This window comes from Oncorhynchus nerka, linkage group LG7 (genome assembly GCF_034236695.1).
Source record: "Oncorhynchus nerka isolate Pitt River linkage group LG7, Oner_Uvic_2.0, whole genome shotgun sequence".
NCBI lineage: Eukaryota > Metazoa > Chordata > Actinopteri > Salmoniformes > Salmonidae > Oncorhynchus > Oncorhynchus nerka.
In genome coordinates, this window is record NC_088402.1 from 98,054,298 (window position 1) to 98,080,982 (window position 26,685).

The 26,685-nt window shown below is 57.0% G+C and overlaps 1 protein-coding gene across 1 annotated transcript; it reads left to right on the top strand.

Annotated features, from left to right (window-relative positions):
• The first annotated feature begins 2,189 nt into the window (after positions 1-2,189).
• On the top strand, positions 2,190-19,884 carry LOC135572674 (trichohyalin-like). Its single transcript, XM_065021117.1, has 9 exons — positions 2,190-2,301; positions 8,946-9,255; positions 10,609-10,782; positions 13,058-13,545; positions 13,698-13,944; positions 14,548-15,185; positions 16,406-16,647; positions 16,740-17,552; positions 19,012-19,884. Exons 1-9 carry the CDS (start codon positions 2,190-2,192, stop codon positions 19,882-19,884), a joined length of 3,897 nt encoding a protein of 1,298 aa, XP_064877189.1.
• Positions 19,885-26,685: the final 6,801 nt, after the last annotated feature.

The following is a 26,685-nucleotide window of genomic DNA, read 5'->3' on the forward strand; positions in this document are numbered from 1 at the left end:
GAAGACGCGACAGAAGGTTAGTTACCAGAGAGACGCGACAGAAGGTTAGTTACCAGAGACGCGACAGAAGGCGTTACCAGAGAGCAGCGACAGAAGGTTAGTTACCAGAGAGCGCGACAGAAGGTTAGTTACCAGAGAACGCGACAGGCGGCTAGTTACCAGAGAGGCAGCGACAGGCGGTCAGTTACCAGAGAAGCGCGACAGGCGGCTGGTTACCAGAGAAGGCGGCTGGTTACCAGAAGGCGCGACAGGCGGCTAGTTACCAGAAAGGCGACAGGCGGCTAGTTACCAGAAGAACGCGACAGGCGGTTGGTTACCAGAGAGCGCGACAGAAGGTTGGTTACCAGAAAGCAGCGACAGGAACTGGTTGGTGCAAACGCGACAGACTGTTATTACCAGAGAAACGCGACAGAAGGTTAGTTACCAGAGAGCCGCGACAGAAGGTTAGTTACCAGAGAACGCGACAGAAGGCGGCGTTACCAGAGAAGGCGACAGGCGGCGTTACCAGAGAGACGCGACAGGCGGTTAGTTACCAGAGAAGGCAGCGACAGAACGGCGGCGTTACCAGAGACGCGACAGAGCGGCGTTACCAGAGAAGGCGACAGGCGGCTAGTTACCAGAAACGCGACTGGCGGCTAGTTACCAGAGAGGCCGCGACAGAAGGCTAGTTACCAGAGAGGCGCGACAGAGCGGCTGGTTACCAGAGAAGGCGACGACAGGCGGCTAGTTACCAGAAAACGCGACAGGCGGCTGTTACCAGAAGAGGGCGACAGGCGGTTAGTTACCAGAAAGCGCGACAGAAGGTTAGTTACCAGAAACGCGACAGAAGGCGTTACCAGAGGCGAGACAGAAGGTTAGTTACCAGAGAAGACGCGACAGAAGGTTAGTTACCAGAGAGAGCGCGACAGGCGGCTAGTTACCAGAGGCGCGACAGGCGGTCAGTTACCAGAGAGGCGCGACAGGCGGCTAGTTACCAGAGAGCGGCTAGTTACCAGAAGGCGACAGGCGGCTGGTTACCAGAGAAGCGACAGGCGGCTCAGTTACCAGAGAGGCAGCGACAGGCGGTTAGTTACCAGAGAAGCGCGACAGAAGGTTAGTTACCAGAGAAGCGACGACGAGCAGGCGGCGTCACCAGAAGGCGACGACAGACGGTTAGTTACCAGAGCGACGGAAGGTTAGTTACCAGAGAAGCGCGACAGAAGGTTAGTTACCAGAGAGAAGGCGACAGGCGGCAGCGTTACCAGAGAAGGCGACAGGCGGCGTTACCAGAAACGCGACAGGCGGTTAGTTACCAGAAGGCGACAGACGGCGGCGTTACCAGAAACGCGACAGAAGGCGTTACCAGAGAGACGCGACAGACAGCGGCGTTACCAGAGAACCGCGACAGAAGGTTAGTTACCAGAAGAACGCGACAGGCGGTTAGTTACCAGAGAAGCGACAGAAGGTTAGTTACCAGAAGAAGCGACAGAAGGTTAGTTACCAGAGACAGCGACAGAAGGTTAGTTACCAGAAACGCGACAGGCGGCTGGTTACCAGAGAAGGCGACAGAAGGCTGAGTTACCAGAGAAGGCGCGACAGGCGGCTAGTTACCAGAGAACGCGACAGAAGGTTAGTTACCAGAGAGGCGACAGAAGGTCAGTTACCAGAGAAGCGACAGAAGGTCAGTTACCAGAGAACGCGACAGGCGGTTAGTTACCAGAGAGGCAGGACAGGCGGTTAGTTACCAGACCAGCGACAGGCGGCGTTACCAGAAACGCGACAGGCGGCGTTACCAGAGAGGCGACAGGCGGCTGAGTTACCAGAAACGCGACAGAACGCCTGAGTTACCAGAGAGAGCGACAGAAGGCGTCACCAGAAAACGCGACAAGGCGGCGTCACCAGAAGCGACGACAGCGGCGTTACCAGAGAAGGCGCGACAGGCGGCTAATACCAGAGAAGGCGACAGAAGGTTAGTTACCAGAGAGGCGCGACAGAAGGTTAGTTACCAGAAGCGCGACAGACTGCGGCGTCACCAGAGAAGACGCGACAGGCGGCTGTTACCAGAAGGCGCGACAGAAGGTTAGTTACCAGAGAGACGCGACAGGTTGGTTACCAGAGAAACGCGACAGGTTAGTTACCAGAAGAGGCGACAGAAGGTTAGTTACCAGAGAGAAAGCGACAGCGGTTAGTTACCAGAGAGAAGGCGACAGATGGCGTCACCAGAGAAGCGACGACAGGCGGCTAGTTACCAGAGAAGCGCGACAGGCGGCTGGTTACCAGAGAAACGCGACAGACAGCTAGTTACCAGAGAGACGACAGGCGGTTAGTTACCAGAGAGACGCGACAGGCGGCTGAATTACCAGAAAGCAGCGACAGGCGGCTGGTTACCAGAGAAGCGACAGGCGGTTGTTACCAGAGAAACGCGACAGGCGGTTAGTTACCAGGCGACAGAAGGTTAGTTACCAGAGAACGCGACAGAAGGTTAGTTACCAGAGAAGGCGCGACAGAAGGTTAGTTACCAGAGAGCGCGACAGGCGGCTGAGTTACCAGAGAGGCGCGACAGGCGGTCAGTTACCAGAGAGGCGCGACAGGCGGCTAGTTACCAGAGGCGGCTAGTTACCAGAGAGGCGACAGGCGGCTAGTTACCAGAGGCGCGACAGGCGGCTAGTTACCAGAAGACGCGACAGCGGTTAGTTACCAGAGAAGGCAGCGACAGAAGGCGTTACCAGAAGCAGCGACAGAAGGTTGGTTACCAGAAAAGCGACAGGCGGCGGCGTTACCAGAGAAGGCGACAGGCGGCGTTACCAGAAAACGCGACAGGCGGCTAGTTACCAGAAACGCGACAGGCGTTAGTTACCAGAGAGGCGACAGAAGGTTAGTTACCAGAAGAAACGCGACAGGCGGCGTCACCAAACGCGACAGACTGTTGGTTACCAGAAGGCGACAGGCGGAAGGTTGTTACCAGAGAGGGCGCGACAGAAGGTTATTTACCAGAAAGCGCGACAGAAGGCGGCGTTACCAGAGCGACAGAGCGGCGTTACCAGAGGGCGACAGAAGGTTAGTTACAGAGAGACGCGACAGAGCGGCGTTACCAGAAGGCGCGACAGGCGGCTGTTACCAGAGAGCCCGCGACAGAAGCGGCGTTACCAGAGAACCGCGACAGAAGGTTGAGTTACCAGAGAGACGCGACAGGCGGTTGAATTACCAGAGAGGCGCGACAGAAGGTTGGTTACCAGAGAGGCGCGACAGAAGGTTAGTTACCAGAGAAGGAGCGCGACAGAAGGTTGAATTACCAGAGAACGCGACAGAAGCTGAAGTTACCAGAAACGCGACAGGCGGCTGGTTACCAGAGAAGCGCGACAGGCGCGCTGAATTCACCAGAGAAGGCGACGGCAGGCGGCGTCACCAGAAAACGCGACAGGCGGCGGCGTCACCAGAAAACGCGACAAGCGGCGTTACCAGAAAGCGCGACAGAGCGGCTAGTTTACCAGAAGAGCGACAGAAGGCGTTACCAGAAGCGCGACGGAAGGTTCAGTTACCAGAGCGCGACAGACTGCGGCGTCACCAGAAGCGCGACAGGCGGCTAGTTACCAGAGAGAGCAGCGACAGAAGGCGTTACCAGAGAGAGCGACAGAAGGTTGGCGTTACCAGAGAAACGCGACAGGTTAGTTACCAGAGAGGTAGCGACAGAAGGTCAGTTACCAGAGAAACGCGACAGGCGGTTGGTTACCAGAGAGGCGACAGGCGTTGCGTTACCAGAGAGAGCGACAGGCGGCTAGTTACCAGAGAAGGCGCGACAGACGGCTGAATTGCAGAGAAACGCGACAGGCGGCGTTACCAGAAGGACGCGACAGAGCGGCTAGTTACCAGAGAAGCGCGACAGGCGGCTGCGTTACCAGAAACGCGACAGACGGCTAGTTACCAGAAGACGCGACAGGCGGTTAGTTACCAGAGAGGCGCGACAGAAGGTTAGTTACCAGAGAGCGAGCGACAGAAGGTTAGTTACCAGAGAAGGCGCGACAGAAGGCGTTACCAGAGAGACGCGACAGAAGGTTGAATTTACCAGAGAGACGCGACAGGCGGCGTTACCAGAGAAGCGACAGGCGGTCAGTTACCAGAAGACGCGACAGGCGGCTGTTGCAGACAGCGGCTAGTTACCAGAGAAAGCGCGACAGAAGGTTAGTTACCAGAGAGACGCGACAGGCGGCTGAGTTACCAGAAGGAAAAGCGACAGCGGTTAGTTACCAGAGAGGCGCGACAGAAGGTTAGTTACCAGAAAGCGCGACAGGCGGTTAGTTACCAGAGAGGCGCGACAGGCGGCGTTACCAGAGAGGCGACAGAGCGGCGTTACCAGAAAGGCAGCGACAGGCGGCTGAGTTACAGAGAAGCGCGACAGGCGGTTAGTTACCAGAAGAAGCGACAGAAGGTTCAGTTACCAGAAAAGCGACGACAGGCGGCGTCACCAGAAAACGCGACAGACTGGTGAGTTACCAGAAGGCAGCGGAAGGTTGGTTACCAGAGAACGCGACAGAAGGTTAGTTACCAGAAAAGGCGACGAGGCGGCGTTACCAGAGAAAGCGACAGAAGGTCCGTTACCAGAAACGCGACAAGCGGTTGAATCTTTACCAGAAGGCGACAGCGGCGGTTACCAGAAGCGCGACAGAGTGGCGGCGTTACCAGAAGAGGCGACAGACAGCGGCGTTACCAGAGAACCACGACAGAAGGTCAGTTACCAGAGAAGCCGCGACAGGCGGTTAGTTACCAGAGAGGCGCGACAGAAGGTTCAGTTACCAGAGAGGGCGACAGAAGGTTAGTTACCAGAGAGGCGACAGAAGGTTAGTTACCAGAGAGCGCGACAGCGGCTAGTTACCAGAGAGAGCAGCGACAGAAGGCTGAGTTACCAGAGAGACGCGACAGGCGGCTGGTTACCAGAGAGGAGCGACAGAAGGTTAGTTACCAGAGGCGACAGAAGGTCAGTTACCAGAGAGGCGACAGAAGGTCAGTTACCAGAAAGCGCGACAGGCGGTTAGTTACCAGAGAAGGCAGGACAGGCGGTTGGTTACCAGAGAAGGCGACAGGCGGTTGGTTACCAGAGAAGGCGCGACAGGCGGCGTTGCAGAGAAACGCGACAGGCGGCTGAGTTACCAGAGAAACGCGACAAACGCTAGTTACCAGAGAGAGGCGACAGGGCGGCGTCACCAGAGAAACGCGACAGGCGAGCGTCACCGAGAACGCGACAAGCGGCTAGTTACCAGAGAAGCGCGACAGGCAGCTGATTACCAGAAGGTTCGCGACAGAAGGTTAGTTACCAGAACGCGACAGAAGGGCGTTACCAGAGAGAGGCGCGACAGACTGCGGCGTCACCAGAAGGCAGCGACAGGCGGCTAGTTACCAGAGAGACGCGACAGAAGGTTCAGTTACCAGAGAGGCGACAGGTTCAGTTACCAGAGAAGGCGCGACAGGTTAGTTACCAGAGAAGCGCGACAGAAGGTTAGTTACCAGAGAGGCCGCGACAGGCGGTTAGTTACCAGAGAAGCGCGACAGGCAGCGGCGTCACCAGAAGGCGACAGGCGGCGAATTACCAGAAGGCGACAGGCGGCTAATTACCAGAAAGGCGACAGACAGCTGGTTACAGAGAAGGCGACAGGCGGCTGGTTACCAGAGAAAAGCGACGACGGCTGATTTGCAAAGAAGGTCATTCAGCGACAGGCGGCTGGTTACCAGAAACAGCGACAGGCGGTCAAGTTACCAGAGACTGGCGACAGAAGGTTAGTTACCAGAGAAGGCGACAGAAGGTTGGTTACCAGAGCGCGACAGAAGGACGTTACCAGAGAAGGCGACAGAAGGCGTTACCAGAGAGGTCGCGACAAACGGCTGGTTACCAGAGAGGCGCGACAGGCGGTCGTTACCAGAGAGTTGCGACGAGCGGCGTTACCAGACAGACGGCGGCGTTACCAGAGAAGGCGGGAGACAGCTGGTTACCAGAGAGGCGACAGGCGGCGTTACCAGAGAAGCGACAGGCGGTTAGTTACCAGAAGACAGCGACAGAAGGTTAGTTACCAGAGACGCGACAGAAGGTTAGTTACCAGAGAGACGCGACAGACGGCGTTACCAGAGACGCGACAGAAGGCGGCGTTACCAGAGACGCGACAGACAGGGCGTTACCAGAGAGACACGACAGAAGGTTAGTTACCAGAGAGGCGCGACAGGCGGCTGGTTACCAGAAGGACAGAAGGCTAGTTACCAGAGAGACGCGACAGAAGGTTAGTTACCAGAGAGGCAGCGACAGAAGGTTAGTTACCAGAGAGGAGCGCGACAGGCGGCTAGTTACCAGAGAGGCGACAGAAGGCTAGTTACCAGAGAGGCGACAGAAGGTCAGTTACCAGAGAGGCGACAGAAGGTCAGTTACCAGAGAAGACAGCGACAGACGGTTGGTTACCAGAGAGCGGGACAGGCGGTTAGCGTTACCAGAGAAACGCGACAAGCGGTTGAGTTACCAGAAAGCGCGACAGACGGCTGGTTACCAGAGAGGCGCGACAGGCGGCTGGTTACCAGAGACGCGACAGGCCTGGTTACCAGAGGCGACAGATGGCAGCGTCACCAGAAAAGCGACAGGCAGGCGTCACCAGAAAACGCGGAAGGCAGCGTTACCAGAAAACGCGACAGGCGGCGTTACCAGAAACGCGACAGGCGGCGTTACCAGAAAACGCGACAGGCGGCGGCGTTACCAGAAACGCGACAGGCGGCGTTACCAGAAACGCGACAGGCGGTCAGTTACCAGAAACGCGACAGGCGGTCAGTTACCAGAGAGACAGCGACAGAAGGTCAGTTACCAGAAGTAGCGACAGAAGGTTGAATTACCAGCGACAGGGCGGCGTTACCAGAAAACGCGACAGGCGGCTGGTTACCAGCGCGACGAAGCGGCGTTACCAGAGAGCGCGACAGGCGGCTGGTTACCAGAGAGAGGCAGGACAACAGGCGGCGTTACCAGAGAAAGCGCGACAGGCAGCTGAGTTACCAGAGAGACGCGACAGGCGGTTGGTTACCAGAGAGGCGACAGAAGGCTATTTACCAGAGAGACGCGACAAGCGGCGTTACCAGAGAAGCGCGACAGGCGGCGGCGTTACCAGAAGCGCGACAGACAGCGGCGTTACCAGAGAACCGCGACAGAAGGCGTTACCAGAGAAACGCGACAGAAGGTTAGTTACCAGAGAACGCGACAGGCGGTTAGTTACCAGAGAGACGCGACAGAAGGTTAGTACCAGAGAACGCGACAGAAGGTTAGTTACCAGAGAGGCGCGACAGGCGGCTAGTTACCAGAGAGGCGACAGAAGGCTAGTTACCAGAGAGACGCGACAGGCGGCTAGTTACCAGAGAGCGACAGAAGGCTAGTTACCAGAGAGACGCGACAGGCGGCTGGTTACCAGAAGGCGACAGAAGGTTAGTTACCAGAGAGGCGACAGAAGGTTAGTTACCAGAGAGGCGACAGAAGGTCAGTTACCAGAGAGCGACAGAAGGTCAGTTACCAGAGAGGCAGCGACAGGCGGTTAGTTACCAGAGAAGGCAGCGACAGAAGGTTAGTTACCAGAGAGACAGCGACAGAAGGTTAGTTACCAGAAACGCGACGAACTGCGGCGTCACCAGAGAAGGCGCGACAGATGGCTGGTTACCAGAGACGCGACAGAAGGTTAGTTACCAGAGAAGCGCGACAGGTTAGTTACCAGAAGGCGCGACGAGGCGTTACCAGAGAAACGCGACAGAAGGTTAGTTACCAGAGAGAGCGACAGGCGGCGTTACCAGAAGGCGCGACAGTCGGCGGCGTCACCAGAAACGCGACAGGCGGCTAGTTACCAGAAACGCGACAGACGGCTGGTTACCAGAAACGCGACAGAACAGCTAGTTACCACAGAAACGCGACAGGCGGCTATTACCAGAAAACGCGACAGAGGCGGTTGCGTTACCAGAGAACAGCGACAGAAGGTTAGTTACCAGAGAAAACGCGACAGGCGGCTGGCGTTACCAGAGAGAACCGCGACAGACGGCTGGTTACCAGAGACGCGACAGGCGGCGTTACCAGAGAGCGCGACAGGCGGTTAGTTACCAGAAACGCGACAGAAGGTTAGTTACCAGAATAGCGACAGAAGGTTAGTTACCAGAGAAGCGCGACAGAAGGTTAGTTACCAGAGAACGCGACAGAAGGTTGGTTACCAGAGAGACGCGACAGGCGGCTAATTACCAGAGAAACGCGACAGGCGGTCAGTTACCAGAGAAACGCGACAGAACGGCTGAATTACCAGACTGGCTAGTTGCAGAGCAGCGACAGGCGGCAGTTACCAGAAACGCGACAGGCGGCTGTTACCAGAAAACAGCGACAGGCGGTTGTTACCAGAGAAGAGAAACGCGACAGAAGGTTAGTTACCAGAGAACGCGACAGAAGGTTAGTTACCAGAAACGCGACAAGCGGCGTTACCAGAGAAGCGCGACAGGCGGCGTTACCAGAAACGCGACAGGCGGTTAGTTACCAGAAAGGCAAGCGACGAGCGGCGGCGTTACCAGAAACGCGACAGGCAGCGGCGTTACCAGAAGGCGCGACGAACAGCGGCGTTACCAGAGATAGCGACAGAAGGTTAGTTACCAGAAGGCGACAGAAGGTTAGTTACCAGAGAGCGCGACAGGCGGTTGAATTACCAGAGAGACGCGACAGAAGGTTAGTTACCAGAGAGACGCGACAGAAGGTTAGTTACCAGAAGCGCGACAGAAGGTTGGTTACCAGAAGGCGCGACAGGCGGCTGAATTACCAGAGAGAGCGACAGAAGGCTGAGTTACCAGAGAAGGCGACAGAAAGGTCAGTTACCAGAGAGGCGACAGAAGGTCGGTTACCAGAGAGCGCGACAGGCGGTTGGTTACCAGAAGGCAGGACAGGCGGTTGAATTTACCAGAAGGCGCGACAGGCGGTTGGTTACCAGAGAAACGCGACAGGCGGCGTTACCAGAAACGCGACAGGCGGCTGGTTACCAGAAAAGGCGACGAGCGGCTGTTACCAGAGAAAGCGCGGCAAGCGGCGTCACCAGAAGGCGACAGCGACGGCGGCGTCAACCAGAAGAGGCGACAGGCGGCGTTACCAGAAAACGCGACAAAGGCAGCGTTACAGAAACGCGACAGGCGGCGTTACCAGAAAACGCGACTGAAGCGGCGGCGTTACCAGAAAAGACCGACGACGGCAGCGTTACCAGAAAACGCGACAGGCGGTCAGTTACCAGAAAGGCGCGACAGGCGGTCAGTTACCAGAAGCAGCGACAGAAAGGTCAGTTACCAGAGAAACGCGACAGAAGGTTGGTTACCAGAAACGCGACAGGCGGCGTTACCAGAGAAGGCGCGACAGGCTGGTTACCAGAAACGCGACAGAGCGGCGTTACCAAGCGCGACAGGCGGTTAGTTACCAGAGAAACGCGACAGAAGGTTGGCGTTACCAGAGAACGCGACAGAAGGTTGGTTACCAGAGAGACGCGACAGGCGGCTGGTTACCAGAGAGGCGACAGAAGGCTGGTTACCAGAAACGCGACAGGCGGCTAGTTACCAGAGAAGCGACAGAAGGCTAGTTACCAGAGAGGCGCGACAGGCGGCTGGTTACCAGAGAGCAGCGACAGAAGGTTGTTGCAGAGAGGCGACAGAAGGTTAGTTACCAGAGAGGCGACAGAAGGTCAGTTACCAGAGAGGCGACAGAAGGTCAGTTACCAGAGAGACGCGACAGGCGGTTTGTTACCAGAGAGGCGCGACAGAAGGTTAGTTACCAGAGGCGCGACAGAAGGTTAGTTACCAGAGAGACAGCGACAGACTGCGGCGTCACCAGAGAGAGGCTGCGCGACAGCGGCTAGTTACCAGAGAGACGCGACAGAAGGTTAGTTACCAGAAGAAGGCGACGGCGTTACCAGAAAGGCAGCGACAGGTTAGTTACCAGAGAAGCAGCGACAGACGGCGTCACCAGAAGAAGCGCGACAGGCGGCTGACGGCTAGTTACCAGAGAAAGACGCGACAGGCGGCTAGTTACCAGAGAACGCGACAGACAGCTAGTTACCACAGAGAAACGCGACAGGCGGCTGGTTACCAGAAGGCGCGACAGGCGGTTAGTTACCAGAGAGAGCGCGACAGAAGGTTAGTTACCAGAGAGACGCGACAGGCGGCTGGTTACCAGAGAACCACGACAGGCGGCTGTTACCAGAGAGGCGCGACAGGCGGCTGGTTACCAGAGAACGCGACAGGCGGTTAGTTACCAGAGAGACGCGACAGAAGGTTAGGCGGCGGCGTTACCAGAGAAGCAGCGACAGAAGGTTAGTTACCAGAAGACGCGACAGAAGGTTAGTTACCAGAGAGAGGCGACAGAAGGTTAGTTACCAGAGAACGCGACAGGCGGCGTTACCAGAAGGCGACAGGCGGTCAGTTACCAGAGAGCGCGACAGGCGGCTGGTTGCAGACAGGCGGCTGGTTACCAGAAGAGAAGGCGACAGGCGGCTGGTACCAGAAGCGCGACAGGCGGCTGGTTACCAGAAAACGCGACAGGCGGTTGCGTTACCAGAAGACGCGACAGAAGGTTAGTTACCAGAAACCTGCGACAGAAGGTTAATTTACCAGAAACCGCGACAGCGACAGCGGCGTTACCAGAAAACGCGACAGGCGGCGTTACCAGAAACGCGACAGGCGGTTGGTTACCAGAGAAGACGCGACAGGCGAGCGTTACCAGAGGCGACAGGCGGCGTTACCAGAGAAACGCGACGAACAGCGGCGTTACCAGAGACACGACAGAAGGTTAGTTACCAGAAGTAGCGACAGAAGGTTAGTTACCAGAGAAATAGCGACAGGCGGTTAGTTACCAGAGACAGCGACAGAAGGTTAGTTACCAGAGAAAGCAGCGACGAAGGTTGTTACCAGAAGAGGCGACAGAAGGTTAGTTACCAGAGAAACGCGACAGGCGGCTGTTACCAGAGAGGCGACGAAGGCTGAGTTACCAGAAGCTCGACAGAAGGTCAGTTACCAGAGAGAGCGACAGAAGGTCAGTTACCAGAAAAACGCGACAGGCGGTTGTTACCAGAGAAAGCGGGACAGGCGGTTAGTTACCAGAGAAACGCGACAGGCGGTTGTTACCAGAAGAGCGCGACAGGCGGCTGGTTGCAGAAGAGCGTGACAGAGCGGCTGTTACCAGAAAACGCGACAGAGCGCCTGAGTTACCAGAGAAGGCGACAGAAGGCGTCACCAGAAAACGCGACAAGCGGCGTCACCAGAAACGCGACAGGCAGCGGCGTTACCAGAAAACGCGACGAGGCAGCGTTACCAGAAACGCGACAAGCGGCGATTACCAGAAACGCGACGAAAGGCGGCGTTACCAGAAAGCGACAGGCGGCGTTACCAGAAACGCGACAGGCGGTCGTTACCAGAAACGCGACAGAGCGGTCAGTTACCAGAGAAGCGCGACAGAAAGGGCAGTTACCAGAAACAGCGACAGAAGGTTGCGTTACCAGAAGCGCGAAGGCGGCGTTACCAGAGAAAGCGCGACGAAGCGGTTAGTTACCAGAGAAACGCGACAGGCGGCGGCGTTACCAGAAGGCGTGACAGGCGGCTGAGTTACCAGAAGGCGGGACAGGCGGCGTTACCAGAGAAAGGCGACAGGCGGCTAGTTACCAGAGAAAACGCGACAAGCGCGGCGTTACCAGAGAGAGGCGACAGAAGGCTATTTACCAGAAGCGCGACAAAAGCGGCGTTACCAGAGAGCGCGACAGGCAGCTGGCGTTACCAGAAGCGACGAAGGCGTTACCAGAGAACCGCGACAGAAGGTTGCGTTACCAGACGCGACAGAAGGTTAGTTACCAGAGAGACGCGACAGGCGGTTGGTTACCAGAAAGGCGACAAACGGAGTTGTTACCAGAGAGGCGACAGAAGGTTGAGCGTTACCAGAGAAAGCGCGACAAGAAGGTTAGTTACCAGAGAGGCGCGACAGGCGGCTGAATTACCAGAAGAGGCGACAGAAGGCTACGTTACCAGAGAGGCGCGACAGGCGGCTGGTTACCAGAAGACGCGACAGAAGGTTAGTTACCAGAGAGACGACAGAAGGTTAGTTACCAGAAGGCGACAGAAGGTCAGTTACCAGAGAGGCGACGAAGGTCAGTTACCAGAAGCGCGACAGGCGGTTGAGTTACCAGAGAAGCGCGACAGGCGGTCGTTACCAGAGAAGCAGCGACAGGCGGTTAGTTACCAGAGAAGCGCGACAGGCGGCTCAGTTACCAGAGAGGCGACAGGCGGCTGAATTACCAGAGAAGGCAGCGACAGGCGGTTAGTCTGCAGAGCGACAGGCGGCGTCACCAGAGAAACGCGACAGGCGGCGGCGTCACCAGAAGAAGCAGCGACAGCGTCACCAGAAGATACCGACAGGCGGCGTCACCAGAAAGCGAAGGCGGCGTCACCAGAGAAACGCGACAGAAGGCGGCGTTACCAGAAACGCGACGAAGGCGTTACCAGAAAACGCGACAGGCGGCGTTACCAGAGAACGCGACGAGCGGCGTTAGTTACAGAAACGCAGAAGGTTGGCGTTACCAGAAAACGCGACAGAGCGGTTAGTTACCAGAAGGCGCGACAGAGCGGTCAGTTACCAGAGAGGCGACAGAAGGTTAGTTACCAGAGAGACGCGACAGGCGGCTGGTTACCAGAGAGGCGACAGAAGGCTAGTTACCAGAGAGGCGCGACAGACGGTCAGTTACCAGAGAGGCGACAGAAGGCTAGTTACCAGAGAGGCGCGACAGGCGGCTGGTTACCAGAAGAGCCCAGCGACAGAAGGTTAGTTACCAGAGAGGCGACAGAAGGTCAGTTACCAGAGAGGCGACAGAAGGTCAGTTACCAGAGAAGGCGACAGAAGGTCAGTTACCAGAAGGCGCGACAGGCGGTTAGTTACCAGAAAGCGCGACGGCGGTTAGTTACCAGAGAGGCGACAGGCGGTTGGTTACCAGAAACTAGCGACAGGCGGCGTTACCAGAGAAAGCGCGACAGGCGGCTAGTTACCAGAAGAAGGCGACGGCGCCTGAGTTACCAGAAGGCGACAGGCGGCGTCACCAGAAACGCGACAGGAGGCGGCGTCACCAGAAAAGGCGACAGGCAGCGTCACCAGAAAACGCGACAGGCAGCGGCGTCACCAGAAACGCGACAGGCGGGCGTTACCAGAGAAGCGCGACAGGCGGCGTTACCAGAACGCGACGAAGCGGCGTTACCAGAGTCGCGACAGAAGCGGCGTTACCGAAACGCGACAGGCGGTCAGTTACCAGAGAAGAGCGACAGGCGGTCAGTTACCAGAGAGAGCGCGACAGAAGGTCAGTTACCAGAGAAACAGCGACAGAAGGTTGAAGTTACCAGAGAGACGCGACAGACGGCGTTACCAGAAAGATAGCGACAGAAGGCGTTACCAGAGAGCGCGACAGGCGGCGTTACCAGAGAGGCGACAGAGCTCAGTTACCAGAAACGCGACGAAGCGGCGGCGTTACCAGAAGAAAGCGCGACAGGCGGCTAGTTACCAGAAGGCGACAGGCGGTTAGTTACCAGAACGCGACAGAAGGCTATTTACCAGAGAAACGCGACAAGCGGCAGTTACCAGAAAGCGACAGGCGGCGAAAGCGACAGGCGGTCAGTTACCAGAAGAGGCGACAGAAGGCGTTACCAGAACGCGACAGGGTTGTTACCAGAGACGCGACAGCGGCAGCGTTACCAGAGAGGCGACAAGCGGCTGAGTTACCAGAAGGCGACGAAGGCGGCGTTACCAGAGACGCGACAGGTTGGTTACCAGAGAAGGCAGGACAGGCAGCGTTACAGAAAGCGCGACAGGCGGCTAATTACCAGAGAACGCGACAGACGGTTGAATTTACCAGAGAAGCGACAGAAGGCGTTACCAGAAGAACGCGACAAGCGGCGTTACCAGAGACGCGACAGAAGGTTAGTTACCAGAAGGCGACAGAAGGCGTTACCAGAGAAAGCGCGACAGGCGGTTAATTACCAGAGAACGCGACGAAGGTTAGTTACCAGAGAAAAGCGACAGAAGGTTAGTTACCAGAGCGCGACAGAAGGTTGTTACCAGAGAGGCGACAGGCGGCTGGTTACCAGAAGGCGACAGAAGGCTGGTTACCAGAAAGCCGCGACAGACGGCTAGATACCAGAGAAGCGACAGAAGGTTGGTTACCAGAGAAGGCGACAGAAGGTTAGTTACCAGAGAGGCGACAGAAGGTCGTTACCAGAGAGACGCGACAGAAGGTCAGTTACCAGAAGAGGCGCGACAGGCGGTTGAATTACCAGAAGGAGGACAGGCGGTTGCGTTACCAGAAGGCGACGACGGTTAGTTACCAGAGAGCGCGACGAGGCGGCGTTACCAGAGAGAGGCGACAGAAGGCTGGTTACCAGAAGACGCGACAGCGCCTTAGTTACCAGAGAAACGCGACAGGCGGCGTCACCAGAAACGCGACAGACGGCGACGTCACCGAAAACGCGACAGACGGCGGCGTTACCAGAAAACGCGACGACGGCGTCACCGAAACGCGACAGGCTGCGTCACCAGAAGAACGCGACAGGCGGTCGTTACCAGAGAAACGCGACAGAGGCAGCGTTACCAGAAACGCGACGAGCGGCGGCGTTACCAGAGCGACAGGCGGCGTTACCAGAAACGCGACAGGCGGTCAGTTACCAGAGAAGCAGCGACAGGCGGTCAGTTACCAGAAGCGAAGCGACAGAAAGGTCAGTTACCAGAGAGGCGACAGAAGTGGTGCCAGAGGCATACAGGCGGCGTTACCAGAGAAACGCGACGAGCGGCTGTTACCAGAAAACGCGACAGGCGGCGCGTTGCCAGAAAGGCGACAGGCGGCTGAATTTGCAGAAGGCGTTAGCGGCGTTACCAGAGAAGCGACAGGCGGCGTTACCAGAAGGCCGCGACAGCGGTTACGTTACCAGAGACAGCGACAGAAGAGCGTTACCAGAGAGCCGCGACAAGCGGCTGTTACCAGAGAGACGCGACAGAAGCTGGAGAAATACCAGAGAGCGCGACAGACTGGACGTTACCAGAGAGACGCGACAGAAGGTTAGTTCACCAGAAGACGCGACGAACTGCGACGTCACCAAGAACGCGACAGGGCGATTACCAGAGAACCGCGACAGAAGGGCGTTACCAGAGAAAGCAGCGACAGAAGGTTAGTTACCAGAAGCGCGACAGGCGGTTGTTACCAGAGAGGCGACAGAAGGTTAGTTACCAGAGAAGCCGCGACAGGCGATTTAGTTACCAGAGGCAGCGACGAGAAGGCGGCGTCACCAGAGAGGCGCGACAGACTGCGGCGTTACCAGAGCGCGACAGGCGGCTTAGTTACCAGAGAGCGCGACAGACAGCTTACGTTACCAGAAGGCGCGACAGGCGGCTGGTTGCAGAAGGGCTTCGACAGGCGGCTGGTTACCAGAGACGCGACAGGCGGCTGAGTTACCAGAGAGACGCGACAGGCGGTTAGTTACCAGAGAGAGCGACAGAAGGTTAGTTACGCGACAGAAGGTTAGTTACCGACAGCGACAGAAGGTTAGTTACCAGAGAGCGGCGACAGAAGGTTAGTTACCAGAGAACGCGACAGGCGGCTGAATTGCAGAGGCGACAGGCGGTCAGTTACCAGAAGAGCGACGACAGCGGCTGAATTACAAACGGCTAGTTACCAGAAGACGCGACAGGCGGCTGAATTACCAGAGAGAAAGCGACAGGCGGTTAGTTACCAGAAAGCGACGACAGAAGGTTAGTTACCAGAGGCGACAGCAGCGGCGGCGTCACAGAAAAGCGAAAACTGGCGTTACCAGAAAACGCGACAGAAAGTTAGTTACCAACGAACGCGACAGAAGGCGTTCACGCGACAGAGCGGCGTTACCAGAAGCGCGACAGGCGGCGTTACCAGAAGCGCGACAGAAGGCAGCGTCACCAGAAGCGACAGAAGGGCGTTACCAGAAACGCGACAGGCAACGGCGTTACCAGAAACGACGACAGCGGCGTTACCAGCGCGACAGAAAGGCGTTACCGAAAAGCGACAGCGGTTAGTTACCAGAGAACCGCGACAGGCGGTTAGTTACCAGAGAGCGACAGAAGGTTAGTTACCAGAGAAAGCGCGACAGAAGGTTAGTTACCAGAAGGCGACAGAAGGTTGGTTACCAGAGAAGCGCGACAGAGCGGCTAGTTACCAGAGAAGACAGCGACAGACGGCTAGTTACCAGAGACGCGACAGAAGGTTAGTTACCAGAGGCGACAGAAGGTCAGTTACCAGAGAGGCGCGACAGACTGCGGTTGATTACCAGAGAAGAGCGCGACAGGCCTGGTTACCAGAAGACGCGACAGGCGGTTAGTTACCAGAGAGACGCGACAGCGGCTTAGTTACCAGAGAAGCGCGACAGGCGGCTAGTTACCAGAAAGAGGCGCGACAGGCTGTTACCAGAGGCGGCTGGCAGCGTCACCAGAGAGACGCGACAGACGGCGGCGTTACCAGCGACAGGCAGTTGCGTTACCAGACGCGACAGAAGGCTGGTTACCAGAAGGCGTGCGACAGCGGCGGCGTTACCAGAAAACGCGACAGAGCGCTAGCGTTACCAGAAGAGACGACAGGCGGCGTTACCAGAACGCGACAGACGGTCAGTTACCAGAGAGAGCGACGAGGCGGTCAGTTACAGAGAAGGCTTAGCGACAGAAGGTAGTTACCAGAAGCGACGAAGGTTGGTTGCAGAATAGCGACAGCGTCACCAGAGAACGCGACAGGCGGTTGGTACAGACGCGAGGCGGCGTCACCAGAGAAACGCGACGAGCGGCGTCACCAGAGAAGGCGACAGGCGGCTGGTACCAGAAGCGCGACGGAAGCTGGCTGGTTACCAGAAGAAGCGACAGGCGGCGTTACAGAAGAGCGACGAGGCGGCTGACTGGCGTACAGAGAAGGCGTGACGAGCGGCGTTACCGAAAGGCGGCGTTACCAGAAAGCGACGAGCGGCGTTACCAGAAAACGCGACAGACGGCGTCACCAGAAACGCGACAGCGGCTGAGTCACCAGAAAACGCGACAAGGTCGGCGTCACCAGAAAACGCGAGACTGCGGCGTCACCAGAAGACAGCGACAGAAGGCGTTACCAGAGAAACGCGACAGGCGGCGTTACCAGAAACGCGACAGAAGCGTTACCAGAAAGCGACAGGCAGCGGCGTTACCAGAAACGCGACGGCGGTTAGTTACCAGAAACGCGACAGGAAGGTCAGTTACCAGAAGGCGCGACAGAAGGGTCAGTTACCAGAGAGCGCGACAGAAGGCGTTACCAGAACGCGACAGCGGCCGGCGTTACCAGAGAAGGCGCGACTGGCTGCGTCACCAGACGCGACAGGCGGGCGTTACCAGAAGGCGCGACAGAGCTGGTTACCGACGACCGAGGGCGTTACCAGAAAACGCGACAGACAGCGCGTTACCAGAGAGACACGACAGGCGTTACAAAGCGACGAAGGCTAGTTACCAGAGAGGCGCGACAGAGCGGCTGTTACCAGAGAGGCGCGACAGAAAGGTTGGTACCAGACGCGACAGAAGGTTAGTTACCAGAGGCGCGACAGAAGGTTAGTTACCAGAACTGGCGACGAGACTGCGGCGTCACCAGAGAAGCGCGACAGGCGGCTGGTTACCAGAGAGCGCGACAGAAGGTTAGTTACCAGAGAGACGCGACAGAAGGTTAGTTACCAGAGAGAGAGCGACAGGTTAGTTACCAGAGAAACAGCGACAGAAGGTTGAATTTACCAGAGAACGCGACAGGCGGTTAGTTACCAGAAGCGCGACAGACGGCGGCGTCACCAGAGAGGCGACAGCGGCTGAATTACCAGAGAAGGCGACAGGCGGCTAGTTACCAGAGACGCGACAGACAGCTAGTTACCAGAGAGACGACAGGCGGCTGGTTACCAGAAGAGACTCGACAGCGGCTAGTTACCAGAGAACGACGCGAAGGCGGCTGAGTTGCGACAGGCGGCTGATTACCAGAAGCGCGACAGGCGGCTGGTTGCAGAGAGGCGCGACAGGCGGTTAGTTACCAGAAGGCAGCGACAGAAGGTTGAGTTACCAGGCGCGACAGAGCGGCGTTACCAGAACAGCGACGAACTGTTAGTTACCAGAAACAGCGACAGAAGGTTAGTTACCAGAAGCAGCGACAGAAGGTTAGTTACCAGAGAGGCGCGACGAGCGGCGGCGTTACCAGAGAGGCGCGACAGGCGGCGGCGTTACCAGAAGGCAGCGACAGAAGCGGTTAGTTACCAGAAGACGCGACAGACGGCGTTACCAGAAGGCGACAGGCGGCGTTACCAGAAGCCGCGACGAACTGAAGCGTTACCAGAGAGACCGCGACAGAAGGTTAGTTACCAGAGAGGCGCGACAGAAGGTTAGTTACCAGAGAGAGCGCGACAGGCGGCTAGTTACCAGAAGGCAGCGACAGAGCGGTCAGTTACCAGAGAAGCGCGACAGGCGGTTAGTTACCAGACAGGCGACAGACTGACGTTACCAGAAGGCGCGACAGGCGGCTGGTTACCAGAAGGCAGAGCAGGCGGTTAGTTACCAGAGAGGCAGCGACAGAAGGTTAGTTACCAGAGAAGGCGACGGCGGCGGCGTTACCAGAAGAGCGACAGACTGTTAGTTACCAGAGAAGGCGACAGAAGGTTAGTTACCAGAGACGCGACAGAGTTAGTTACCAGAAGACGCGACAGGCGACGTTACCAGAAGCGCGACAGGCGGCGTTACCAGAAAGCGACGAAGCGGTTAGTTACCAGAGAGGCGCGACGGGCTGCGTGCGTTACCAGAGAAGCGACAGCGGCGTTACCAGAAGGCGACGAAGAGCGGCGTTACCAGAGAACGCGACAGAAGGTTAGTTACCAGAGAAGGCAGCGACAGAAGGTTAGTTACCAGAAAACGCGACAGGCGGTTAGTTACCAGAGAAGGCGACAGAAGGTTAGTTACCAGAAAACGCGACAGAAGGTTGTTACCAGAGGCAGCGACAGAAGGTTAGTTACCAGAGAACGCGACAGGCGGCTCAGTTACCAGAGAGGCGACAGAAGGCTAGTTACCAGAGAGGCGACAGAAGGTCAGTTACCAGAGAGGCGACAGAAGGTCAGTTACCAGAAGGCGCGACAGGCGGTTGGTTACCAGAGAGGCAGGACAGGCGGTTACGTTACCAGAAAAGCCGCGACAGGCGGTTGAATTTACCAGAGAAGACGCGCGACAGGCGCTGTTACCAGAGAGACGCGACAGGCGGCTGGTACCAGAAGACGCGACAGAAGCGACAGGCAGCGTACCAGAAACGCGACAGGCGGCGGCGTCACCAGAGAAAGGCGACAAATCTGCGGCGTTACCAGAAACTAGCGACAGGCAGCGGCGTTACCAGAAAACGCGACAGAAGCGTTACCAAAACGCGACAGCGGCGCGTTACCAGAAAGGCGACAAAAAGCGTTACGTTACCAGAACTGGCGACAGAAGCGGTCAGTTACCAGAGAGAGCGCGACAGGCGGTCAGTTACCAGAGAAATGGCGACAGAAGGTCAGTTACCAGAGAACAGGCGACCAAGAAGGTTCAAATGTTACCAGAATGAGCGACAGAAGGTTGAGTTACCAGAGAAGGCGACAGAACAGGCGGTTAGTTACCAGAGAGGCAGCGACGGCGAGTGGCGTTACCAGAGAAAGCGCGACAGGCGGCTGAATTACCAGAGAGAGCGCGACAGAAGGCTGTTACCAGAGACGCGACAGGCGGCTGGTTACCAGAAGCAGCGACAGAGGCGGCTGGTCACCGAAGAAGATTATCGACAGGCGGCTAGTTACCAGAAGCGTGACAGGCGGCTGAGTTACCAGAGAAGGCGCGACAGTTGAAACTGGTTGCAGAAAGCGCGACAGGTGGCGTCACCAGAAAACGCGACAGGCGGCGTCACCAGAAAAGGCGACGCAAGCGGCGGCGTCACCAGAAAAACGCGACAACGGCAGCGTCACAGAAAAGCGACAAGCAGGCGGCGTCACGAAGAAAACGACGACGGCGGTTAGTTACAGAAACGCGACAGGCGGCGTTACCAGAAACGCGACAGGCGGCTGAATTACCAGAAACGCGACGACAAGCGGCGTTACCAGAAACGCGACAGAGCGGTCAGTTACCAGAGAGACGCGACAGGCGGTTAGTTACCAGAGAACGCGACAGAAGGTCAGTTACCAGAGAGCTGCGCGACAGAAGGTTAGTTACCAGAAGGCCACAGAAGGCGGCGTTACCAGAAAGGCGACAGGCGGCTGAATTACCAGAAGGCGACAGGCGGGCGTTACCAGAGGCGCGACAGATGGCGGCTGTTACCAGAAGCGCGACAGGCGGCGGCGTTACCAGAAAGCGACAGGCGGCTGAATTACCAGAAAACGCGACAGGCGGTTGTTACCAGAGAAGAGCGACAGAAGGCGTTACCAGAGAGAAGCGCGACAGAAGACTGAATTACCAGAGAAAGGCGCGACAGGCGGCTAGATACCAGAGAGACGCGACAGAAGGTTGGTTACCAGAGAGACGCGACAGAAGGGCGTTACCAGAAGCGCGACAGACTGCGGCGTCACCAGAGAAGCGACAGGCGGCTGGTTACCAGAAGAGCGCGACAGAAGGTTAGTTACCAGAAGGCGACAGAAGGTTAGTTACCAGAGAGCGCGACAGGTTAGTTACCAGAGAGGCGACAGAAGGTTAGTTACCAGAGAGACGCGACAGACGGTTGAATTACCAGAGAGACGCGACAGCGGCGGCGTTACCAGAGAACGCGACAGACGGCTAGTTACCAGAGAGAGCGCGACAGGCGGCGTTACCAGAAGCGACAGACGGCTGAATTACCAGAGAGCGGCGACAGCGGCTAGTTACCAGAGCAGCGACAGGCGGTTAGTTACCAGAGAGGCGACAGGCGGTTATTTACCAGAGACGACGAGCGGCTGATTACCAGAAGAAGCGACAGGCGGCTAGTTACAGAGAGGCAGACGACAGCGGTTTGAATTACCAGAGAGAGCGACGAAGGTTAGTTACCAGAGAAAGCGACAGGCGGCGTCACCAGAAGCGACAGACTGCGTTACCAGAAACGCGACAGAAGGTTGCGTTACCAGAAGCGCGACAGAAGGTTAATTACCAGAGAAGGCCGACAGGAAGCGACGTTACCAGAGAGACGCGACAGAAGGCGACGTTACCAGAGACGCGACAGAAGGTTAGTTACCAGAAGAGGCGACAGACTGCGCGTTACCAGAAGACGCGACAGGCGGCGTTACCAGAAGGCGAGAACTTAGCGGCGTTACCAGAGAGACGCGACAGAAGGTTAGTTACCAGAGAAAGCGACAGAAGGTTAGTTACCAGAGAGGCGCGACAGGCGGTTGGTTACCAGAGAGGAGCGACAGAAAGGTTAGTTACCAGAGAGAGCGCGACAGAAAGTTAGTTACCAGAAATAGCGACAGAAGGTTAGTTACCAGAAGACGCGACAGGCGGCTGGTTACAGAAAGAGGCGACAGAAGGCTGAATTACCAGAAGAGGCGACAGAAGGTCAGTTACCAGAGAGCGACAGAAGGTCAGTTACAGAGAAGACGCGACAGAAGGTTGGTTACCAGAGAGAGCGGGACGAGGCGGTTGTTACCAGAAACGCGACAGGCGGTTGGTACCAGAGAGCCGCGACGAGCGGCTGAATTACCAGAGAAACGCGACAGGCGGCTGTTACCAGAGAGGCGACGAAGAGCTGAATTTCACCAGAAGGCGACAGGCGGCGTCACCAGAAAACGCGACAGCGGCGTCACCAGAAAGGCGACAGGCAGCGTTACCAGAAGGCGACAGCAGCGGCGTTACCAGAGAAGGCGCGACAGAAGGTTAGCATTACCAGAAACGCGACAGAAGGGCGTTACCAGAAACGCGACAGAAGGCGTTACCAGAAAACGCGACAGAGCGGTCACGTTACCAGAAGCGCGACAGAAGCGTTGTTACCAGAGAGCAGCGACAGAAGGTTAATTACCAGAGAGGCGCGACAGGTTAGTTACCAGAGAAACGCGACAGGTTAGTTACCGAAACGCGACAGAAGGTTGACGTTACCAGAAAACGCGACAGGCGGCTGATTTACCAGAGAGGACGCGACAGTCGGCGTTACCAGAAAGCGCGACAGGCGGCTTGTGCAGAGAGGCGGCGACAGGCGGTTAGTTACCAGAGAAGGCGACAGAAGGCTAGTTACCAGAGAGAGCGCGACAAGCGTTACCAGAGAAGCTGCGACAGAAGGCTAGTTACCAGAGAGACGCGACAGAAGGTTAGTTACCAGAAGACGCGACAGAAGGTCAGTTACCAGAGACGCGACAGAAGGTTGGTTACCAGAACGCGACAGACGGCGGCGTTACCAGAGAGGCGCGACAGACGGCTGGTTACCAGAAACGCGACAGGCGGCGTTACCAGAAACGCGACAGGCGGCTGGTTACCAGAGAACTAGCGACAGGCGGCGTTACCAGAGAAAGCGCGACAGGCGGCTGAGATTACCAGAGAGCGCGACAGGCGGTTGGTTACCAGAGAGAGCGACAGAAGGCTATTTACCAGAAGGCAGCGACAAGCGGCTGTTACCAGAGAAGCGCGACAGGCGGCTGGTTTTACCAGAAGGCGCGACAGAAGGTTAGTTACCAGAGAAGACGCGACAGAAGGTTAGTTACCAGAGAGCCCGCGACGACTGCGGCGTCACCAGAGAAGCTAGCGACAGGCGGCTAGTTACCAGAGACGCGACAGAAGGTCAGTTACCAGAGGCGCGACAGAAGGTTGAATTACCAGAAACAGCGACAGGTTAGTTACCAGAGAGCCCGCGACAGGTTAGTTACCAGAAGAAAGGCGACAGAAGGTTAGTCACCAGAGAGGCGACAGCGGTTGAATTACCAGAAGGACAGTCGGCGTCACCAGAGAGCGCGACAGGCGGCTTGTTACCAGAGAGGCTAGCGACAGGCGGCTGAGTTACCAGAAGGCGACAGGCGGCTGGTTACCAGAAGACAACGAGAAGGCTGCGTTACCAGAAGGCGCGACGAAGGCGGTCAGTTACCAGAGGCGACGAAGGCTAGTTACAGAAGGCGCGACGAGCGGCTAGTTACCAGAGAGGCGGACAGCGGTTCAGCGTTACCAGAAACGCGACAGGCGGTTGGTTACAGAGAACGCGACAGGCGGCGTTACCAGAAAACTGGCGACAGACGGCTACGTTACCAGAAGTGACGCGACAGCGCGTTACCAGAAAGGCGACAGACAGGCGGCGTCACCAGAGACGCGACAGCGACGGCGTCACCAGAGAGAGGCGCGACAGAAGGTTAGTCACCAGAAGACGCGACACAGCGTCACCAGAAGACGACGACTGCGGCGTTACCAGAAAACGCGACAGGCGGCGTTACCAGAAGGCGCGACGAAGGCGGCGTTACCAGAGAACGCGACAGAAGGTCAGTTACCAGAGAGGCGCGACAGAAGGTTAGTTACCAGAGACGCGACGAAGGTTGCGTCACCAGAAATGGCGACGAACTGCGGCGTCACCAGAAACAGCGACAGAGCGGCGAGGTCACCAGAAACGCGACAGGCAGCGTTACCAGAAACTGGCGACAGGCGGCGTTACCAGAAGCCGCGACGAACAGCGGCGTTACCAGAAGACCGCGACAGAAGGTTGTTACCAGAGAGGCGCGACAGAAGGTTGGTTACCAGAGGCAGCGACAGAAGGTTAGTTACCAGAGAAGACGCGACAGAAGGTTAGTTACCAGAGAGGCGACAGAAGGTTAGTTACCAGAGAAGACGCGACAGACTGCGGCGTCACCAGAAGCGACAGAGGTTAGGTCACCAGAGAGAGCGACAGGCGGCGTTACCAGAGAGGCGACAGAACGGCGGCGTTACCAGAGAGGCGAGGCGACAGCGGCGTTACCAGAGACCGCGACAGAAGGTTGAATTTACCAGAGAATAGCGACAGAAGGTTAGTTACCAGAGAAGCGCGACAGGCGGTTGAATTACCAGAAACGCGACAGAAGGTTAGTTACCAGAGAAACGCGACAGAAGGCGTTACCAGAGAGCGCGACAGAAGGTTAGTTACCAGAGAAGCGCGACAGGCGGCGTTACCAGAGAGGCGACAGAAGGCTAGTTACCAGAGAAGACGCGACAAGCGGCTAGTTACCAGAGAGAGGCGCGACAAGCGGCTGATTACCAGAGAGACGCGACAGAAGGCGTTACCAGAGAGACGCGACAGGCGACTGAATTACCAGAAGACGCGACAGGCGGCTAGTTACCAGAGAGACGCGACAGACGGCGTTACCAGAGAGACGCGACAGAAGGTTAGTTACCAGAAGACGCGACAGCGGCTAGTTACCTGAGAGACGCGACAGAAGGTTAGTTACCAGAGAGGCGACAGAAGGTTAGTTACCAGAGAGGCGACAGAAGGTCAGTTACCAGAGAGGCGACAGAAGGTCAGTTACCAGAGAGACGCGACAGACGGTTGGTACCAGAGAGACAGGACAGGCGGTTGACGTTACCAGAGGCGTGACAGAGCGGCGTCACCAGAAGGCGCGACAGACGGCGGGTCACCAGAGAAGGCGCGACAGGCGGCGGCGTTACCAAGGCGACAGGCGGCGTTACCAGAAAACGCGACAGACAGCGGCGTTACCAGAAACGACGACAGAAGGCGTTACCAGAAAACTAGCGACAGAAGGTTAGTTACAGAGAGCGCGACAGGCGGTTCAGTTACCAGAGAAACGCGACAGAAGGTTAGTTACCAAGAGACGCGACAGAAGGTTAGTTACCAGAAGAAGACGCGACAGAAGGTTGAATTTACCAGAGAGACGCGACGAAGGCGGCTGATTACCAGAGGCGACAGGCGGCGTTACCAGAAAGACGCGACAAGCGGCTGGTTGCAGAGAGAACGCGACAGACGGCTCAGAAATACCAGAGACGCGACAGAAGGTTAGTTACCAGAGAGCGCGACAGAAGGTTGCGTTACCAGAGAGACGCGACAGACTGCGGCGTCACCAGAGAACGCGACAGACGGCGTTACCAGAAGACGCGACAGAAGGTTAGTTACCAGAGAGACGCGACAGAAGGCGTTACCAGAAGAGACGCGACAGGTTAGTTACCAGAATAGCGACAGTCAAATTTACCAGAAGAAGCGCGACATCAGTTGTTACCAGAAGAGTGCTGCGACAGAAGCTGGTTAGTTACCAGAAAGCAAACAATGCAGGTGTAAAAGCACGGTGGCTAGGAAAAACTTAGCGAAGGCAAAACCTGAATTTACCAGAAAGGCGACAGGCTATGGGCTGGTTACCAGTCCTCTCTGGCTGTGCGACAGACAGCTATTTACCAGAACAGGCGACAGATGGCAAATGTTCAGAAAGACCAGCGATGGCGGCTAATTACCAGCAGAACAGCGACTGGGCGGCTGAATTACCAGAGTGGACTGGCGACAGGCGGCGTTACCAGAAGGCACGCGACTAGGGTCAGGTTACCAGAGAGAGCGAAAGAAGGTTGAATTACCAGAGAGAGCGACAGAAGTGGCCAGTCCTACCAGAGGCTGCGCGAAGGTGGAGCGTTACCAGAGAACGTGCAGCGACAGGATGTTCAAATACCAGAAGAAATGCGCGACAGCATGGTTGAATACCAGAGTAAGCGCAGACAGTTGAAACTGGGCAGCGTCACCAGAAGGGGACAGCAAGGCGATCACAGTAGTCCTGCGACAAGGCGGCGGCGTTGAAACGCGACAGCAGCGTTACCAGAGTGGACGCGACGAACAGTCGGCGTTACCAGAGAAGACGCGACAGAAGGTTAGTTACCAGAGAGAGCAGCGACAACGGTTCAATTTACCAGAGAAGCGACAGAAGGTTGAATTACCAGAGAACGCGACAGAAGGCGTCACCAGAAGACGCGACAGACGGCGTTACCAGAGAAACGCGACGGACGGTTGAATACCAGAAGGCAACGACAGAGGTTAGTTACCAGAGAGACGCGACAGAAGCGTTACCAGAGAGACGCGACAGACGCGGCGTTACCAGAGAGACGCGACAGAAGGTTAGTTACCAGAAAGCGACAGAAGGTTAGTTACCAGAGAGGCGTACGACAGAAGGTTAGTTACCAGAGAAGGCGACAGGCGGCTTAGTTACCAGAGAGCGCGACAGAAAGGCTATTTACCAGAGAAGCGCGACAAGCGTCTGTTGCAGAGAAGGCGCGACAGGCGGCTAGATACCAGAAGAGACGCGACAGAAAGGTTAGTTACCAGAGAAGCGCGACAGAAGGTTAGTTACCAGAGAGCGCGACAGACAGCGGCGTCTGCAAACGCGACAGGCGGCTAGTTACCAGAAGATAGCGACAGAAGGTTGAATTTACCAGAGAGGCAGCGACAGAAGATTAATTTACCAGAGAGGCGAGCAAGGTTGAATTTACACCAGAAGGCGACAGGTTAGTTTACCAGAAGGCTGGCGACAGGCGGTTAGTTACCAGAGACGCGACGGTCAGCGGCGTCACAGAGGCGCGACAGGCGGCTGGTTGCAGAAGAAGGCGACAGGCAGCTGGTTACCAGAGAAGGCGACAGGCGGCTGGTGCACCAGAAAGCGCGACAGGCGGCTGGTTACCAGAGAGAGGTAGCGACAGGCGGCTGAATTACCAGAGAAGCGGCGACAGGCGGTTGGTGCACCAGAGAAACGCGACAG